Source organism: Lissotriton helveticus, chromosome 3_2 (genome assembly GCF_964261635.1).
Source record: "Lissotriton helveticus chromosome 3_2, aLisHel1.1, whole genome shotgun sequence".
NCBI classification, from domain to species: Eukaryota; Metazoa; Chordata; class Amphibia; order Caudata; family Salamandridae; genus Lissotriton; species Lissotriton helveticus.
This window is the reverse complement of record NC_136062.1, coordinates 384,470,169-384,490,423: the sequence shown is the minus strand read 5'-3', so window position 1 is coordinate 384,490,423 and position 20,255 is coordinate 384,470,169. Positions and strand designations below refer to the sequence as shown.

Genomic DNA, 20,255 nt, shown 5'->3' with positions numbered 1-20,255 from the left:
GGATGTGAAAAGGTGTCTGAAATTCTATCTGCAGAAAACGAAAGACATCCGTAAATCTACACAACTGTTTGTTGCCTATGGAAGACCCACCTTCGGTCAAGCTGTCACAAAAGCAACTATTGCCAGGTGGTTGTCTTCTACAATTACCTTCTGTCATGACAAGGCCAATAGACCTTTATCAAGGAAGGTCAAAGCTCATTCCACAAGAACAGTGTCGACATCTACGGCCCTTTTCGCTGGAGTGACGCTGGAGAACATTTGCCGAGCTGCTACTTGGAAAAGTGTGCACACTTTTACCGAACATTACTGTCTGCAGTCGGCAGTTCAAGATGACACAGCTGTTGGTGATGCAGTGCTGCAGCATCTTCTTCACTAAGGTTGGAAAGCTTATATATTTTTTCTTATACTACTTTAAACTTTACATATTTATAATGCTGTCCTATCTGTTATATTTGAAGGTTTTGATGCATATGTTATATTAACAAGTTTTGTACTCTATTACCTTCCTGGTTGTGTGGGGATTGATTTATGTTTTCTTTGTCTCCCACCTTCCTCTATCGACAGGCATGATGTTACTGCTTGCTATTCTGATTCAGGCATGTGAATCTATGAAAGATACCCTAATACTGGATAAGAAAACGAGTTACTTACCTGTAACTACGGTTATCCAGTATTGGTATCTTTCATAGATTCACATGCACCCACCCTCCTCCCCGGTAGGGCAGTTCGGTCTATGGATACTAATTCTCACTTGTGCTGGGAAAATCTGAGGAGAACTGCCTGAGCTGGGAAGGTTCTAGAGGGTGAGGACAGCTGATTGGCTGAGGCTACTATTTCAGGTCTTTTTACATAATGATGTAGATAGGCTGCTAAGTTTTGAGGCCTAGTTAGGCCTTTAGGCTTTTCCAGCCTACTACAAGAAATTTTAGGCACTGCTATTATATATTTTATTTACCGTGGGACTCCCGCCTCGACGACGGGGAATGATTCAGGCATGTGAATCTATGAAAGATACCAATACTGGATAACCGTAGTTACAGGTAAGTAACTCGTTTTCTTCAACGGAAGCACACTTTTCGGATCAACAGTTGATGAAACGCTCAGCCAACTGAAGAAAGATAACGAAACAGCAAGATCCATGGGAGCATTGCAGTTCAGAGGGAACAAGAGGGGCACCCTGTCACGGAGGCCCGGTGGGAGAGGCGGAAACCAGCCAGGTACATCACACCAGGCTTTCCAGCAAACGCACCAGGCAGACTCGCAGACTCAGCAGGGTCATCAGAAGCAGTCCTGGCAGTACCAACAAAGAGGCCAGTCCTTTCGAGGGAGAAATGGACGGGGACAAAATAGAAGAGGGGGGCAGCAGCCCACCTCCAAGTGACTTCAAAAAAAATCCGTGTGCCCGCCCACAAAAAAGACCCCAGGGGGCAGCACGTACAGATGGGTCAAGACAAACTAGACACCTACGACCACATGACACCAGTGGGAGGAAGATTAAGATTCCACCTCCAAGAGTGGAGAGAAATCACATCAGACAAATGGATCCTCAACATTATCCAATTCGGATACTGCATAGAGTTGGAGGGGAGGCCAACAAGCAGAAAACCAAAAAGAAAGCCACTAGCAAGCAAGCAGCTGCAGTGCCTTCAGGAAGAAGCAAAAGAACTCCTGCAGAAGCAGGCCATAGAACGGGTACCCTTCAAGGAAAGAAACACAGGAGTATACTCAACGTACTTCCTGGTACCAAAAGTAGACGAAACAATGAGACCCATTCTCGATTTACGGTTCATGAACAAATTCATAAGAACGCAAAAATTCAAAATGACCTCCCTGCAAGAGGTGCTCCCACAATTGCAGATCTGGGACTTCATGGTCACAATAGACCTCAAAGACGCATACCTGCACATTCCAATGAACAGAAAGCACAAGCACATGCTCAGGTTCACCGTCGGAGAAAGCCACTACCAGTTCACGACACTGGCCTTCGGTCTAAAATCAGCACCAAGAGTTTTCACAAAGTGCCTCGCAGCAGTCGCAGCGCACCTAAGAAGGCAAGGGATACACGTATACCCTTACCTGGACGACTGGCTGGTGAAAGCAAACTCATACCAGGAATGCAAGCTGCACGCACATACAGTGACAAGCACGCTCATAAGCCTGGGGTTCTCCATCCATTGGAAGAAATCATCAATGGAGCCAGAACAAGTGAAGATCTTCCTGGGAGCACAGATCAACACCTTACAGGGCAAGGTGTTCCCCAGCGAGAAGAGGGCGAGGGCGCTGGTGAAGGAAACTCGCCTCTACCGGATGGGACAAGCTCGGACAGTGAGGACTGCGAGCAAGATCATGGGGATGATGGCATCATGCATCCACCTGGTACCGAATGTACGACTCCACATGAGACCCATTCAAGAATGGCTACAGGAGCAATGGTCACAAGCTACAGGCAGTTGGGAGGATCTAGTGGTTGTAACTCACGCAGTGCAGAAGGAGATGACATGGTGGACCATGGAGAACATAGCAAGGGGAAAGCCTCTAACGCCCCCAACGCCAACAGTGACCATCACCACAGACGCATCCCTGAAGGGATGGGGCGCTCACATGGAGGAGCTCAAGGTGAGGGGTCTGTGGACACCAACCGATGCGACAAAGCACATCAATGACTTAGAATTGAAGACAATCTTCCTTGCACTGAAAGCCTTTCAAACAAGACTGTACAAACACAAGGTGTTGATACAAACAGACAATACCACTGCGATGTTCTACATCAACAAGCAGGGGGGCACACAGTCAGCCCCGCTTTCAACGCTGGCGCAGGAGATATGGGGATGGGCCATCCCTCTCAAGATAGACCTGCTAGCCATACACCTGCCAGGGAAGGACAACATACAAGCAGACTGGCTCAGCAGGCAGACATCGGCATCCCACGAGTGGGAGCTCAATGCTCAGGAGACAAGGCGCCTATTCGACAGGTGGGGAACTCCATCGGTGGACCTGTTTGCCACACGCCAGAATGCAAAATGCCAAAACTTCGCATCCAGGCAGCCCGAGGAAGGATCACTAGGGAATGCCCTATGGATAGATTGTTCAAGGACATTTGCCTACGCCTTTCCCCCGATACCACTGATGCACAGAGTACTGAGCAAATGCAGAGCGAGCAACATGACACTGATACTGGTCGCACCACAGTGGGCGAGGCAGACATGGTATTCGCAGATCATGGAGATGACACAGTGTGCACCCCACAGATTCAGCAGGAGGAAAGACTTACTCTCCATGCAGAACGGAGAGGTGCTCCACCCAGAGCCAGAGAACATGAGCCTAGTAGCGTGGCTCCTGAGGACATAGAGTTCGCACATTTAAGATTGCCAGAAAGTACCCTGAGGGTACTTCGGGAGGCAAGAAGACCTAGCACTCGGAAGTGCTATGTTGCGAAATGGAAAAGGTTCACAATTTGGTGCAGACAAGAAAGACTTCACAATAAAATGAAGAAGGACTCCACAGTGCTAAAGTACCTGACGCACTTGCTAGAGAAGAACCTTAGCTCATCCTCCTTGAGAGTTCACTTGGCAGCGATAGTCGCCTACACAAGGGGAGAAACTTGCAGGAGTTTCTTCACATCACAGGTGGTGAAGAGATTCCTAGAAGGAGCGAAAAGGATCACACCACCCAAGCGGGTGCCGCCACCTGCATGGAACTTAAACGTAGTCCTAACGGAACTCATGAAGGAGCCCTTTGAACCAATCCACAAGGCGTCCTTAAAGATGCTAACTATGAAGACAGCTTTCCTGGTTGCAATAACGTCCTTACGCAGAGTAAGCGAGCTTCAGGCTCTGACGCTACAAGAGCCCTACATACAAATACACAATGATAGAGTTGTGATGAGGACTGACCCACACTTCATGCCGAAGGTGGTATCTAAATTTCACATGAACCAGTCTATACAGATACCGAGTTTTTTCCAAAAACCGACAACTGCCGCAGAGCGAGCTCTGCACACCCTGGACGCCAGAAGGGCAGTCATGCATTACATTGAGAGGACGAAGGGACACAGGAAAACAAAACAGTTCTTTGTGTCATTCGCCAACAGTTACATGGGAAAGGCAGTAACCAAAATGACCATTGCACGATGGACCGCACAGACAATTCCACTCTGCCACAAGCGTGCAGGACAAGAGCTAGCAGAGGGGACACGTGCCCACTCCACTAGGAAAAAGGGGGCTACAATAGCCTTCCTGGCTAACACACCCATACAAGACATATGCCTGGCGGCAACATGGGCTTCGGTGCACACGTTCACGAAGCACTACTGTGTGGACATACAGATGAACAAGGAAGCTCAAGTTGGACAGAAGGTGCTACAGCACATATTCAATACCCAATGCTCATCTTCCACCCAACCGCCACAGAGATGAGAAACCGCTACAAAATCTATGCACAGCATAGTGAATCCAGAAAGAATCACGCTGCAAATCGAATAGTTATCTTACCTGTCGGTGTAGTTTTGCAGCTTGAAGATCTTTCTGGATTCACTAGCGAACCCACCCACCTCCGCCAGAAAGATGAGGCTGGAGAGAGAAGAGGTGGAAATAGAAAAGTGGAAAAGACTTTGAAGGTACAAAGCGGTAAAATATCACCTGAATAGAACATTGCCATTACTTCGGAAACGAAAGAAACATGGAAAAAAAGAACCCGAAGATGGCGCCCAAGAGTGGGAGCTTCCGCAGGAAGCATGCCGACGTCACCGGAAATACACCCAAAGGGGTGTGACGCCGACGCCCACCTGGGCTACAAAAAAAAAACAAAGAAAAGACTACGAATCCGGACCCAACCACAAGACCGCGGAATAATGCACAGCATAGTGAATCCAGAAAGATCTTCAAGCTGCAAAACTACACCGACAGGTAAGAAAACTATTCGTTAAAGACCGTGGTGCTTGATGGTTGTAGGTAAAAGTCAGATTTAATAAATAAAATATTTAACTTACTAAGTTAATATAGGCCTATTGATGACTTGCCTTCAGCTTTACAAGATCAAGAATTCAATTTTACAGCTAGTAACAGGCCACCTGATAACAGGATTTTGCAATCCACTCCAAAACCTGTCTCGAAAGCCCTGTTTGAATAAACATCAAAAGAAGCCTAAATCCATTACGGCCCTGCAAGATTTAATACATGATTTTTCCCTTCTAGATACTTGGCGGACGCAGCAACCCTCAGCGTAGCAATACACCTGTCACTCAAAATGACATGGCTCTGCTTCAAGGGCAGATTAGAAGAAAAAAAATCTTCATATCCCATGCAGTTCCATGGGTGAAAGCCGCATTACAACTAAAGCATTTTCTGACCATTCAGGTATTTTGTTAGATATAGCACTAGTAGCACCTACATTTCGAAGACCATGGTGGATTTTTAATAAAGCAATACTCAGACTATTCCTGGGATAAACAGATTAGACAAATATTGGAGGGATTTTCAAGTCTCAATTGAGTCTGTCCCCGATTTTACAACATGAGAAGCTCTGAAAGCTCTTAATGTTATATAGGGGACTGGTTATTTATTCTTGGTTTGCCCAGAGACAGGCGGAAAAGGCTGTGGGTCAAACTTCCATTTTTATCGGCCGAAGCTACTAAGGCTCGCGTGCTGCACGACCACCACTCCACATTCAAAGAAAGCTCTAGCAAGACAATATTTTCAGGCATAATTCATAATTCATATCTTCAGAAAAGATATGCGATAAATTGACTGGTAAATCTTTAGCCTGGTCAGTCAAACGGAGGGCTAATGTCAATACCATAAATATGATTCATGTCCCTGGACCAAGGTAGAACGATCGCCACCCCATGAAGTTACTAAGGCGTTTCGATATCCATATTCTAGATAATATGCCGAATCTCATAGCCACTCTTCCAAGGTCATTGAAGATTTGCTAGATAATATTAATATCCGAAAGCGTTCTGCAGATCAAATTGAAATCATGACTTAATCCTATAACCCTCGCTGAAGTTCAACAGGCAGGAAAGTCTTTATCTAATACCAAAGCTAGTGATGAGGACGGCAGGCCTGCGAAGGTCCGAGACGTTTCCTACGCAATTGATTCTATTGGGGTGCCCTATATCAGCTGTGGAGATAATCAAACGAGGCCCCAGTCGAGGGTGCCTTATGTTTCCTATTCCCTGTTAATAGAAACCATTGGCCTGCGTCATTCACTAAGTACAAAGCATTAGCCTTGCTGTAATTGTAACGCCAAAGCACAAATTATTTGTTGACAATATGGTGGTCTTGTATCTAGCCGCAAATTAAATGAATTTTCAGTGTGCTTTTGGTAAAATTTCAGAATTCACAGCGATCAGCGGATATAAGATTAATCCGACAAAATCTGAAACTGTATTATTCAATTGTACTTTCAATATTCTTGCTGCTACTATCCGTGCGGCATATCAGGCAGAGCCCTCCATTCTCTATTTAGGCATTAAGGTTACTCCAAAATGTATTCACTCTTAATTATGCTTACAGACTCGCAATAGTGCATGGTTTCTTAATGGGAGAAGCTTCTCTTGATGGTAATAGGGCGGGGCCTCGCTAATCAAAATTAATGTAGTTGCTGTTTGTTTGCTTTTAATAAAGTACTGATCAAAATAGAAATTTGCACCTTCATTTGACAAAGTAAGAAACCATTGACAAAATTGCCGGATGTTCAATTAACACATAAAAGCTGGCTTGGCACTCCAGCATCTTAAAACTTGTCTTAAAACTTATATCAAGTGGCTCTTTTAAATTGGCTGACATGCAAGGGAGAACAAAGTAATTCACTGTATCAGAACTAGTACACAAAATATTGAAGTGGGTGATTCAAAGGCAGGTAACCCTAAAGCAATACACCTGATATTCCAGAGGAAGGGCAACCTGAGATAGACCTGTATGCAACACCCCAAAACAAAAAATGCTGACTTTACCTCCAGATGACCATACTACCACTCCTTGAGGAATACACGGTTTATAGACCAGTGGGAAATTTGGCACAAGATTTTCTCCTCCCCCCCCAATCCCTATACCCACCCCCACTCACCCCCCCCCCCCTCCACCCACCCCCCTCCAAACCGTCCCCCCCCCCCCCCCCCACACCTATCTTGCAATTGTCACAAGTGATAAACAAGTGTAAATGGTTGTCACAGGGGGAAAGCCAAACATGGTTTTGCAGACTAATAGAAATGGCACAGAACAACATGAAGAGATTATCAACGTTACACAATGTACTCTCCTTGCTAAGTGGAAGTCTTTTCCGCTCCACTTCGGACCTGAGTCTGGCAGCATTGCACGTTCGGATATATAATTCAGATACTTGGGCCGCCAAGATAGTTTAATGGGAAACCTAAGGAAGGCCAGAAGGTCATCTACAAGGAAATGAAACATGACCGAATGGGTGAAGTAAATAAGGTGGTGGCAGAAATCAGGCCTCTACCACTGCAAGGCACAGAACACCACAGTCATCAGATACCTTATGCACATACAGGACACTAAATTGACTTAACTGCACTAAAGTTGCATTTCGGCAGCGATAGTAGCCTACACCAGAGGCCACATAGACAGACCTTTCCACCAGTGGTCAAACAGTTCATACAGGGGGACAACAGAAGAGCCCCACTAAGGTGCGCACCAACACCTATGTGGAACCTAAAGGCTGTGGTAATACAACTGTTGAATGACCCCTTTGAGCCACTCAACAGAACAGCACTAAAATTGATCGCACTAAAAACAGCCTTCCTATTTGGGATCACTTCGCTTACCACCCAGGAACCATACCTGAAAATCCACAAGGATTGGGTAGGTATGCAAATCAACCCACACAGTCATATCACAGTTTCACATAAACAAAGCAATCCAAATACATATCTTCTTCTAGGAACCAAAGTTTCCAGCTGAAAGAGCACTGCATAGACTGGATGTGCGCAGTACAGAAATATACTTCTACCTAGAGTGAACAAAGCCAATCATGAAGGGGAAACATTTCTTTGTATCCTTTGCAGAGGATATATTAAGTCACCGAGAACATCATAGCAAGGTTGATAGCCCAGATTATCAAAATGTCACAATAAGGCTGGCATGCAACAGGAAACAAAACCAACAGCCCACTCAACAAGAAAGAAAGGAGCAACCTTGGCCCTCCTTGCAAAAGGTCTATTAAGTGCCATATGAATGGCAGCTACATGATCATCTGTCCTCACATCCTCAAAGCAGTACTGAATAGATGTCCAATTGCACCGAGAATCACAAGTGGGATATAGAGTACTGAAAGTTATTTGCAAGCTCAACCTCATTTGAAACCTAACTACTGTAGTAATCGAAAAAAACCTACAAAATCGATGCACAGCATTTGAATACAGTTCAGATTCACACTGCAAAACGAAATGATTACTTACCGGTAGGTGGAGTTTTCCACCTTGACCTATTTATCTAGATTAATATGCGAACAGGAAATGAGACAGACCAGGACCAGCACAGGATACAAGACCAGGGGAAGCCAATGTGAGCTGTGGTGCATTAACCATTGCTTGAAAAATAGTATGAAAATGGCGGCCACATACATGGGTTTTGCAGCATGAATTCTTTTCTGGATGCACATGCTGTGCAACATTCCGCCATCTAGTGGTTGGGTCCGGAATTGTCTGTTTTTTCTTCTTGATTTGCTCGCTGTTGACCAACATTTGGTGCCAGATACGTTCCCTGTGTGATGTCAGACAGTATCCTGGAGGTCGACGTGCGTGGTGGCTATTTTCAGATTCTTGTTTCTGCTGTTGGGAAGCAAGACTGGAAGCTCCGAAGAAAGTTTGTGTTTTTCCCGAAAAAACTTTAAAAGAAGATTTTCATTGAAGGATCATCGAAGTATAATCGATCAACTGACATCATAGCCGAAGGCTGGAGCAGTGCATCCGTTTGAACACCGAGGACCACTCCGGTCCACAAATGGCGAGGTAGGGGTCATGGAGGGGGAAACTCCTTTACGACACGGATGTTACCCCGCGCTACCATTACGACGCATTTTAAAAACGCAAGTCGTAACCACGACTTGCGCTGGAGGGCACTCAAGGACAAGGAATAGTTAATTTACTATTTCAACACCTTCCCTACTATCCACGGGGACTGGTGTTGGAATAGTAAATTCAACTATTCCTAGGTACGCACCCTACAGCGTAAGTCGTGGTCACGACTTGCGTTGTAAAACACGCGTTGTAACGGTACGCGTGGTAATAGCCCGCGTCGTACCGTCATACATCCGTCATGGAGAATACCCCTTTCAAATTCTCCCCCTAGTGCCACCACAAATACGCACAACGTGACCCACATGACATGTGCAACCTTTGCCTGCCCGAAGATCATCAGGACCAGGACTGTGAGTCCTGCGCAGCGTTTCTGCCGAAGACGCTCAGGACACACCGCATTGTTGCTATTAACGAAGAAATCTTCCATGAGGGACCTGGGTTTCGATGGCGACGAAAGAGCGCAGGAAGCTCCAGCAAAGTCGAAGCACGAAGGTTGGGACGTCGAGATCCTAGAAAAGGAATCTGAAAAAATCTATGCCTAAAACAAGGCGAGAGTCTAAAAAAAAGACTGAGTATGTAAGACGCCGAACAAAAAAGCGATCGTGGGTCATACGCATTTAAAAGAATCCCACGGAACCCATCCAAAGGTGCGAAGAGGGAAAATCGCCGAAGGCACCGAAACTAAGGGTCGACAGCTAACCCGCAAAAAAGGGCACAACACTGCCGTAGTCTAACGTTGGTAAGAAAAGAAAGTCCTCGGCCTCCGAAGCTGAGAGGGCCCTCGAGGTCAATAGGAAAAGTAGACTCGAGGTGGAGATGGCTACACTCATACAAAAGAAAAAGGAATTAAACACCTCACTAAAGTATTTTCTAATCCCTGAGACCCAGGTTGCCGAAACGAAAACCAACGACGCTGAAGAGGCTGGACACACCGAGGGGTAGGAAGAAAGTATCTTCTAATCTCCACCAACATCAGAACCTCGAGGCAAAGATCACGAATACGACGCCGTACCTGAGGAAGAGGAGAACTCTGAAACCTACGAGGGATACATGGTCTGACCTAGACACCGAGAGTCCAGAGGAAGAAATCTGCTGCTACCCATCACCACCAGATAACATTGCTTTCTATGATGACATTGTAAAAAGGTCAGCAAACCAATTTGGTGTTCTCTAAGACCAAGAAAGGGGGGGACACATGTTTCCTACTGGATACCCTGGCACCTGCAACAAAGGGGATCCGATATCTACCTATGTTGCCTGGTATCCTGGATCAAGACAAATAAGCCTTTAAAGAACCAGCTTCAAAGAAATGGGTTACTCCCAGAGTGGAGAAAAAATATAAGCCCTCTTCAAGGAACCCAAAATATATCCTGACTCCATTGTCACCACAGCCAGGAGGAGAGCAAATGCAGTCTCCAAAACAGGGCCTCCACCAGAGAAAGAAAGTAAGAGGATGGATATGGTGGGGAGAAGGATGGAGAAAGAAGCTGTAACACAGTGGCGCATTGCCAACTCAAATGCCCTGTTAAACAGATATGGCCACCAAAAGTGGGATGAAATGGAAGAGTTGCTGAAGAAACCTCCCCGAGGAGGACAAGAAAGGGGCAAGATCTATTGTCCAAGAAAGGAAAAATGTGGGTAGCACCTGCCTAAAGTCAGCCCTAGATGCGGCAGATAATGCAAGTAGGCACATGGGCACCGGAACCATCCTCAGAATTTCTGGCTTTAAACAAGAAGTTCAGACAGAAGCTCTGTTTGGCAAGGAAGTGTATAAATTCCTTCAGCAATTTAAAAAGGACAATGAAACAAGGGCAATAGGGCCCATATTGCAAAGAGGTTCTTTTAAAAGAGGAGGCTTATCGAACAGAAAAATCACAGGTAGAGGCAGCTTTGGTCAAGGACAGCAGATGCCACAACAATCTCAGGGACAGAACCCAAACTAACAGATGGGTCAACTGTTTAGCTACCAAGGCTGGCAACAATAGCAGAAGCAGCCCTTTCGAGGAAGAGGGAATGGCAGGGGTTGAGGCCCATCCTCCAGAGGAAGAGGAAATGGCTCTAACTGACTTTATCACGGAAAAAGACACGCACAAGAGACCAGTGGGGGGGAAGAATATCCTTTTTTCACAGGCGATGGGAAAGGATCACAAAATACAATTGGCTCTTAAATTTGGTACAATACGGAAATTGTATAGAGCTCACAAAGACACCACCTACAAATCCATCCAAAATGAGAAAATTGACCAGATCAGAACAAACACTGCTAAATGCAGATATCATCAAACTATACCTGAAACAGGCAATAGAAAAGGTACCAACACAAGAATGGTACAAAGGAAACTACTCTCTATACTACCTAGTACCCAAACAGGACTAGACTCCAAGGCAAATCATAGACTTAAGATTCATAAACCAGTTCATACTAACACATCACTTCAAAATGTGTACCCTTCAAGAAATAATCCCACAGATTCAAAAGGGGGATTATTTGGCAACAATAGACCTCAAGGACACCTACTTACATATCCCTTTGAACAAAATGCACAGAAAGTACCTAAGATTCCTGCACAGCGAAACACACTACTAATTCAAGGTACTCTCGTTCAGCATAAAATCTGCTTCGCGGGTGTTCACAAATTGTCTAGCCACAGTGGCGGCACACCTGAGAAGAGAAAAAATCCACGTCTCCCCTTACTTAGATGACTGGTTAATAAGGGGACGCACAAAATAAATGCGTCACAATCCTGTTAAAAAAACAATTCAAAAGCTACAAATCCTGGGTTTCTCAATAACCGTCAAATCTTCCACACACCAGAAAGAGAAAAAACCTTCCTGGGAGCAAGACTGAACACAGTAAACGCCAAGGCTTATCCCACACAAGCCAGGATACAAGCTATCCAACACGACACATCTCTCTACCAGAGGGAACAGTCTCTGACAGTAAAGAAACAAATTAAACTAATCGGCATGATGGCATCGTGCATCTCACTTAACCCTCACGCTCGACTACACATACGCCTGTTTCAAGAATGGCTCAACAGCTGGTCACAAGCCACAGGAAGTTGGGAGAATCTAGTGGTTGTTGCACTAAGGGTGCTATCAGAGATACAATGCTGGGCATCCAACAACATAGCATAGGGGAGACCTTTCAGGGACCCAACTCCATCTGTGACAGTCACCACGGATGCATCCGTCAACGGTGTGGGAGCACGTCTCAACCAGCTGAAAGTTCATGGTCAGTGGAGCAAACGGGACTCCACGAAGCACATACATTTTTGGGAGATAAACTGTTTTTCTGGCACTCAAGGCATTCCAGAAACATATTAAGGTTAAATCTGTCTTAATACAAAGACAATAACACCGCAATGTTCTACCTGAACAAACCGGGTGGAACTAGGTCCTTTCCCTTGAGCAAACTTGCACAGGAAATCTGGCATTGGGCGATAACCCAAAAAATCAATAGTACGTCTACCATGGGTAGAAAACATCACAGCAGACAAAACAACTGCTCCCACGAATGGGAATTGAAACAGACTGTTTCTATTCAACCTCTGGGGAACACCAGTGTTGCACCGGTTTCCAACAATGCTGAACAAGAAATGCCAATGCTTTGCCTCGAGGTTTCCACACCACCTGTCAAAGCGAAATGCGCTTTCACTCAATTGGTCAGACATTTGTTTATGCTTTTCCACCAATACCCCTGATGCAAAGGGTGCTACAAAAAGCAAAGGAACCAGGAACAATATGATTCTCATTGCTCCTCAATGGCCAAAGCAAACGGTGTACTCAATTCTCCAAGAACTATCCAAAGGAGAAATGGTCAGGATCAAAGCAGAAAAAGTCCGCTGGCAATGCAAAAGGGCTAGATTTTTCACCCGGAACCAACAACGCTACGACTAGCAGCCTGGCGCCTGAATACATAGAATTTGGGTATCTTAATATATCGCTGAGAACCATGGATATTCTAAAAGTTGCAGGAAAAGTCAACAAGAAATCAACTTATCCAGCCTTAAAGTGCACCTTACTGCCATAGTGGCATACACAAGAGGAAAATCATGCAAACGCTTTTTCACAAGACCCGTCTTCAAAGGGTTCTTAGAAGGAGCAAAAAAATAGCTCCACCAAGAGCTGCTCCTGTACCAACATGGAGCTTAAATACAGTACTTTCTCAACTGATGACAAAACCCTTTGAGCCCATGCTGCAACGGACCTCAAAAATATTACTCCAAAGACAACCTTTCTCATTGCTATAACATCACTACGTAGAGAAAGTAAACTGCAAGCATTAACGATACAAGAACCCTATACAAAGGATAAAGTAATCTTAAAGACTAACCCACAATTTTTGCCAAAAGTGGTATCAAAGTATCACTTAAATCAAAGCATTCTACTGCTAGTTTTCTTCCAGAACCCAAAAACTATAGCAGAGTAGCCTCTATAACCTGGATGTTTACTGTATTATTTGCAGAAAACAGAACAAATCAGGAAAACAAAGCAATTGTTTGTTGCTTACGCACATACCAACTCAGAAGCAGCTGTCACAAAAGCAACTATTGCAAACTGGATAGTACAAGCTATCCAATTATGTTATGGCAATGCCAAAAAGGAACTAACAATGCAACCAGCAGCTCACTCCACTAGAAAGAAAGGAGACGCTCTCATTTATGGCCAATGTACCCATAGATTCAATTTGCGCAGCAATAACATGGGCATCACTACACACCTTTACGAAGCATTATTGTGTGGACGTAAAAATGAATAAGGAAGCTCAAATTGGACAGAGGGTGCTTCAACAGCTGTTTGCAAGGTCTTCCTTTCAACACAGCCTCCCAAACACGGGAGAAACCGCTACGTAATCTGATGCATAGCATGTGAATCCAGAAAAGGATCACGCTACAAAACAAAATGGTTACTTACAGTAGTAGTAGTTTTGCAGCTTGATGAATTTTCTGATTTCACTTGCCACCCTCCCTGCCTCCCCTATAAGGAAAACTAACAGGTGGAGAATTAAAGGACTAAATCAGTATTTTTCAAAACCATCTAAAGGATTACAAAACCTACGAAAAACAGAAAAAAGAATCCAGAAAAAAGATTCCAAAGATGGCCACCACCCACGTCAAGCTCCAGGATACCGCCTGACGTCACACAGGGTACGTACCTGGTACCAAATGGTAGTAGACAGCGACTAAAACAAGTAGAAAGAAAGACAATTCCAAACCCAACCACTAGATAGCTGAAAGATGCACAGCTTGTGAATCCAGAAAATTCTTCAAGCTGCAAAACTACTTCTACTGGTAAGTAACCATTTCGTTTCTGGGCTAGACATCTGATATCAGAAGGATGTATTAAGCACAGGATGATGGCAACAAACAGAATGTGACTCCAGAAAATTCTTTAGGTTTGCACAACACTACTTTTACCGGTAAGTAACCATTTTGTTTTTCAGGTTTGCTCAATTACCAGTGAAGAGGTTGTGTCTGTAGTAAGAGGTTTAGTTAGCTTATATCACTATAAGATATCAGGCTGGTCTGTGTCCTGAGCGTTTGTGTATTGATGAAAGGTCTCCTTAGTCAGGTGCATACAATGAAGTACTATTTTACTTTTTATTGGTGCCTCCCAGGAGTCGGGCATTACCGTCACCAGTTCAGTTTTTCAGCGTGAGATTTCTTGGGTAGTTAAGGACATTGCACTAAATTCGGTGGTTTTTTTATTTTGTTTACTTAGAACCTGAGACAGTGGAAGAATACATAGAACAAAGTGAAGTAGAGTCTACAGAGGTAAGGGTCATCCTTGGAACATGTTAACTGTTCGTTTTGTGGCTGCTTTTCACTTATCCTTCATTTCCTATTTGACAGTTTGTAAATAGGCAATTCATGACCGAAACACAGTTCAGCAGCAGTAGTGAAAAGGAGCAGATGGATGAGTGGACGGTGGAAACAGTTGAGGTACATGTTACAATATATATTTGTGTTAAAGGACAATTCTCATCTATTGCATGGAAACTGTACCAAAGGTTTTGGGCCTTCGATTGAGTGTCAAGAATTAGCCTAGTATGTATCAAGAGTTAGAAATTCTGCACCCGGGGCAAATGTCTAGCTATTTATTTTTAATTTTTTTAATTTTCATAAATTGCATTTAATTACAAGTAAGCGAGTAAAATGTACATATCGAAATCCAGGAGTTGCTACTGTACTTTTGGGTCGAACTCCTGTGACTAGTCCTGCTCTGACTTGCCTTTTTAAATGCAAATCTTAAAGGCATTGCTTTTCCAAGATGACTCGCAAGGGGAGGTTTGGGCGAGAGGAGTGGGGCTGTCCCCTCCAGGACAAGGTCTTTTTGTCAGCTGCACTGTTTCCAGTTATTTGTGTCTGCTTTGAAGTTGGAGATGTTACCAGTACCAGTTCCAGCATCTGCACAAGCTTGTGTGTGGAGCCTTCTCATCATGTTTAGGCTTTTGCTGCCACTGACTGCTCAGATAGGCCTTCTCCAAGGTGGGGCTTTCGAAGGACCTCCGACCTGACTCCCTGTGGTGTGGCTGATGGCCCCAAGGAGCATTAGAGTGCCTCAGACTGGGTGCCAACCAGTGACTCCTATTAGCTTAGCACCTGTTTGACCATGGTGCCATTTCATTTAAAGCTAAACTAAATCCTTTGGTGAAGGCTTTGCCAGTCACCACACTACTGGTACTGATGTAGTTTCTCTTTGGATATGTTGCACTCACTGATAAACTTTCCAAAGACTGAGGTCTCCTTGTTCCGGTCTAGATGCATTGCAAAATAATTACCGGATGTGAATCCTTACTTAGGTTTCACTGGGTGCCAGATATTTTGGTATATTTTGAACAGTCTTTGGTTCAGAATCAGAAGATATTCAGTATTTGTATCGGATCAGTCCCATTACAGCAGTGATGTTTGCCATCTTTCCAACACCACATCCCCTGCAGCCTCTCCTAATGACATTGCTTCATTCAGAGATCCAGCGAAAAGCCTCATTTGTCCTCTAACTACCATTACCTATAGAAAACATTTGCTCCTTCAACTACTTCAATGAACCCTTCATGGGTCCTATTGTAATGACTTGGCGCAAGCCAGTTTCTGCCCCAATGGTGAACTGCCAGGTTGTCCGACAGCATCGTCTGGCACATCTGGGCTCAGTTTGACAGCACACTCCTTCCCAGAGAGCCTTGTGGTTATGGTTTTCTTTGTCCAAACAGAATCCTAACTTTTGCAGCGTGAATCTTTCTGGATTCACTATGCTGTGCATTATTCCGCGATCTTGAGGTTGGGTCTGGATTCGTAGTCTTTTCTTTGTTTTTTTTTTTTTTTTTTTTTCGTAGCCCAGATGGGCGTCGGCGTCACACCTCCTTGGGTGCATTTCCGGTGATGTCGGCATGCTTCCTGCGGAAGCTCCCACTCTTGGGCGCCATCTTCAGATTTTTTTTTTCCGCGGTCGGGTCTGGATCGTTCCCGTTTGGGCTCCAGACATTTTTGGAGAAAGTAGAAAGAAAAAGACAGAAATTACAAAGAAAAGGCATCTGAAGACTCCAGGAGACTTCATCGACGAGGAGTCAGCAAAGGAGAAGGAGAATTCATCGAGATCTTCAACGAACACGCGACCAGGGAGACCCAGAGCGCTCGATGATGGACAACACGCCGTTCAAGTTCTGCCGTAACTGCCACCACAAGTACGCGCAGAAGGACCAGCGCCCGGTATGCAACCTTTGTCTACCGGTAAATCACGAAAGCGAGGACTGCAACGCCTGCTCCGCCTTCACCCCGAAGACCCTTCGTGAGAGAGAGAGACAGAGGGTAGCGCACGCCACCCTACAGGGGAAGGCCCTGACACCGTCCCTCTGCGATCTGGGGATGTCTTCCGAGGAAGAGGACAACGCTGCCGCCGAAGACGACAGCTACACGGTCGTAGAGAGCGATTACACGAAGACTTCTGATAAGGTAGGAGACTCTCCGGCCCCCAAGAACCCGAGAGACATTGAGTCTCGAAAAAACGAGGGCATGGCCCCGAAAACGCCGACGCCAAAACACCTGGCGTCCGAGAGTACCCACAGGCCCAGCGGATCCTCTGAGAAGGAGTCCCCGGCGCCGAGAGCTATTGAGAAGCAGAAGTCATCGATAATTGTCCCTGAAAAGGATCGATCGACGCAGAGGGAGAAGGACCCTAAACTACCGACGCCGACCCGAGACCCAAATTCCGGTACGACGTCGACGTCCAACTACGGCACCGAAAAGCACGGCGCCGAGCCAACCGCCGAAAAGAGCGGCCGAAGCATCCGATGCGGAACACGCGGCCGAGATGGAGATAAAGAGAAGGCGCCTCAAGGCCGAAATGGAAAACATCTTGCAGCGGAAGAAGGATTTCGACGCAAAGATGAAAACCTACACAAGAGCAAGCCACCAGTGGTGGAGGTGGTCGAGGAAGAAGACGAGGTCCCCGAGGAACAAGACCCGGACGTCGAGGTGGTCGACGACCAGGAAGAGGAAGAGAATCCCTATGATAGTTACAACTATGGGGAGGAAGAGGACAGCAGGACGGACGCAGAGTCGGCCCCCTCTGCCCTACAGGAGGTGGATTACCTAGATGTCGACACAGACAGCCCGGAGGAGGCGGTCGACACATATCCCTCGAGGCCATCGCCGCTGGACGACATCGGGGCCTACAACTCGGTGATCAGATCTGCCGCAGCGGCAATCAAACTCAAGCTTGACGAAGAGAAGCAGAAAGCAGACTTCCTTCTAGAGACATTGCTCCCCACACAAACAAGGAGCCAATACCTGCCAATGCTCGACAGCGTCTTGGTTCAAGGGAAGGAAGCATTTAGGGAGCCCGTAACATGCAAGGCAGTAACTCCCAGAACAGAGAAGAAGTATAAACATTCCTCAAAAGACCCACCCTACATTCAGGGGACGGTCTCTGCAGACTCCATTATCACGGCCACAGCAAGGAGGAGGGCTAACGTACCCACTACCTCGGGCCCACCACCGGATAAGGAGAGCAAAAGGATGGATCTGGTGGGCAGAAGGATCGAACGGAACGCCGCGACCCACTGGTGCATGGCTAATTCCAACGCACTGATAAACAGGCACATGTACCAGATCATGGAGGAGCTGGGGCAGTTGGTGAAGGACCTGCCCCAGGATGCCAGACAGAAGGCCGAAAAGCTGGTCGAAGAAGGGAAGAACGTGGCAAATTCTTGCCTTAAGACGGCCCTGGATGGAGCAGACACCTCCAGCAGACTCATGATGATGGGTGTCACTGAAAGAAGACACACCTGGCTCAGGATTTCAGGCTTCAAACCAGAAGTGCAGCACAGCATCCTGAACACACCGTTCAACGGCGACACGCTTTTCGGAACAACAGTTGATGAGAAGCTCAGTCAACTAAAATAGGACAACGAAACAGCAAGGTCCATGGGAGCATTGCAGTTCAGAGGCAACAAAAGGGGCACCCCATCACGGAGGCCTGGCGGGAGAGGTGGAAACCAGCCAGGTGCATCACACCAGGCTTTCCAACAGACGCACCAGGCAGACTTGCAGGTTCAGCAGAAGCAGTCCTGGCAATACCAACAAAGAGGCCAGTCCTTTCGAGGGAGAGGAAATGGACGTGGACAGAATAGAAGAGGTAGACAGCAGCCCGCCTCTAAGTGACTTCAAAAAACCCCGTGTGCCCACCCAAAGAAAAGATCCCAGGGGGCAGCACGTACAGAGGGGTCAAGACACGCTACACATCTACGACCACATAACACCAGTGGGAGGAAGATTAAGATTTTACCTCCAAGAATGGAGAGAAATCACATCAGACAAATGGATCCTCAACCTCATTCAATTCGCATACTGCATAGAGTTGGAGGGGAGGCCAACAAGCAGAAAACCAAAAAGAAAACAACTAGCAAGCAAGCAGCTAGAGTGTCTTCAGGAAGAAGTAAAGGAACTCCTGCGGAAGCAGGCCATAGAACGGGTACCCTTCAAGGAAAGAAACAAGGGAATATACTCAACGTACTTCCTGGTACCAAAAGTAGACGAGACAATGAGACCCATTCTGGACCTAAGGTTCCTGCACAAATTCATAAGAACCCAAAAATTCAAAATGACCTCCCTGCAAGAGGTGCTCCCGCAACTGCAGATCGGGGACTTGATGGTTACAATAGACCTCAAGGACGCCTACCTGCACATCCCAATGAACAGAAAGCACAAGCACATGCTCAGGTACACAGTCGGAGAAAGCCACTACCAGTTCACGACACTAGCCTTCGGGCTAAAATCAGCACCGAGGGTCTTCACAAAGTGCCTCGCAGCAGTCGCAGCGCACCTACGAAGGCAGGGAATACCCCTACCTGGACGACTGGATGGTGAAAGCAAACTCATACCAGAAATGCAAGCAGCACGCACACACGGTGACGAGCACGCTCATAAGCCTGGGGTTCTCCATCCATTGGATGAAATCATCAATGGATGAAGATCTTCCTGGGAGCACAGATCAACACCTTACAGGGCAAGGTGCTCCCCAGCAAGAAGAGGGCGAGGGCACTGGTGAAGGAAACTCGCCTCTACCGGAAGGGACAAGCTCGGACAGTGAGGACTGCGAGCAAGATCATGGGGATGATGGCATCATGCATCCACCTGGTACCGAATGTACGTCTCCACATGAGACCCATTCAAGAATGGCTACAGGAGCAATGGTCACAAGCTACAGGCAGTTGGGAGGATCTAGTGGTTGTAACGCACGCAGTGCAGAAGGAGATGACATGGTGGACCATGGAGAACATAACAAGGGGAAAGCCTCTAACGCCCCCAACAGTGACCATCACCACAGACGCATCCCTGTAGGGATGGGGCGCTCACATGGAGGAGCTCAAGGTGAGGGGACTGTGGACGCCAGCAGATGCGACAAGGCACATCAATTACCTGGAATTGAAGACAATCTTCCTTGCACTGAAAGCTTTCCAAACAAGACTGTACAAGCACATGGTGTTGCTACAAACCGGCAACACCACCGCGATGTTCTACATCAACAACCAGGGTGGCACACAGTCAGCCCCGCTTTCAACGCTGGCGCAGGAGATATGGAGATGGGCCATTCCTCTAAAGATGGACCTGCTAGCCATACATCTACCAGGGAAGGACAACATACAAGCAGATTGGCTCAGCAGACAGACATCGGCATCCCATGAGTGGGAGCTCAATGCTCAAGAGACGAGGTG

General features: G+C 46.3%; 1 protein-coding gene across 14 annotated transcripts in view; it reads left to right on the top strand.

Moving 5' to 3' along the window:
* The window catches only part of CAPRIN1 (cell cycle associated protein 1), a 568,063-nt gene that overhangs the window by 193,720 nt on the left and 354,088 nt on the right, over positions 1–20,255 (top strand). For all 14 annotated transcript variants that reach the window (XR_013609671.1, XR_013609672.1, XR_013609670.1 and 11 more), the window contains exons 8-9: positions 14,765–14,817; positions 14,896–14,985. Coding sequence is in view for 11 of the 14 variants with exons in the window: in XM_078684260.1 (XP_078540386.1) it covers positions 14,765–14,817; positions 14,896–14,985 (143 nt within the window). In the remaining 3 variants the exon portion in view is untranslated. The remainder of the gene's footprint in view (positions 1–14,764; positions 14,818–14,895; positions 14,986–20,255) is intronic.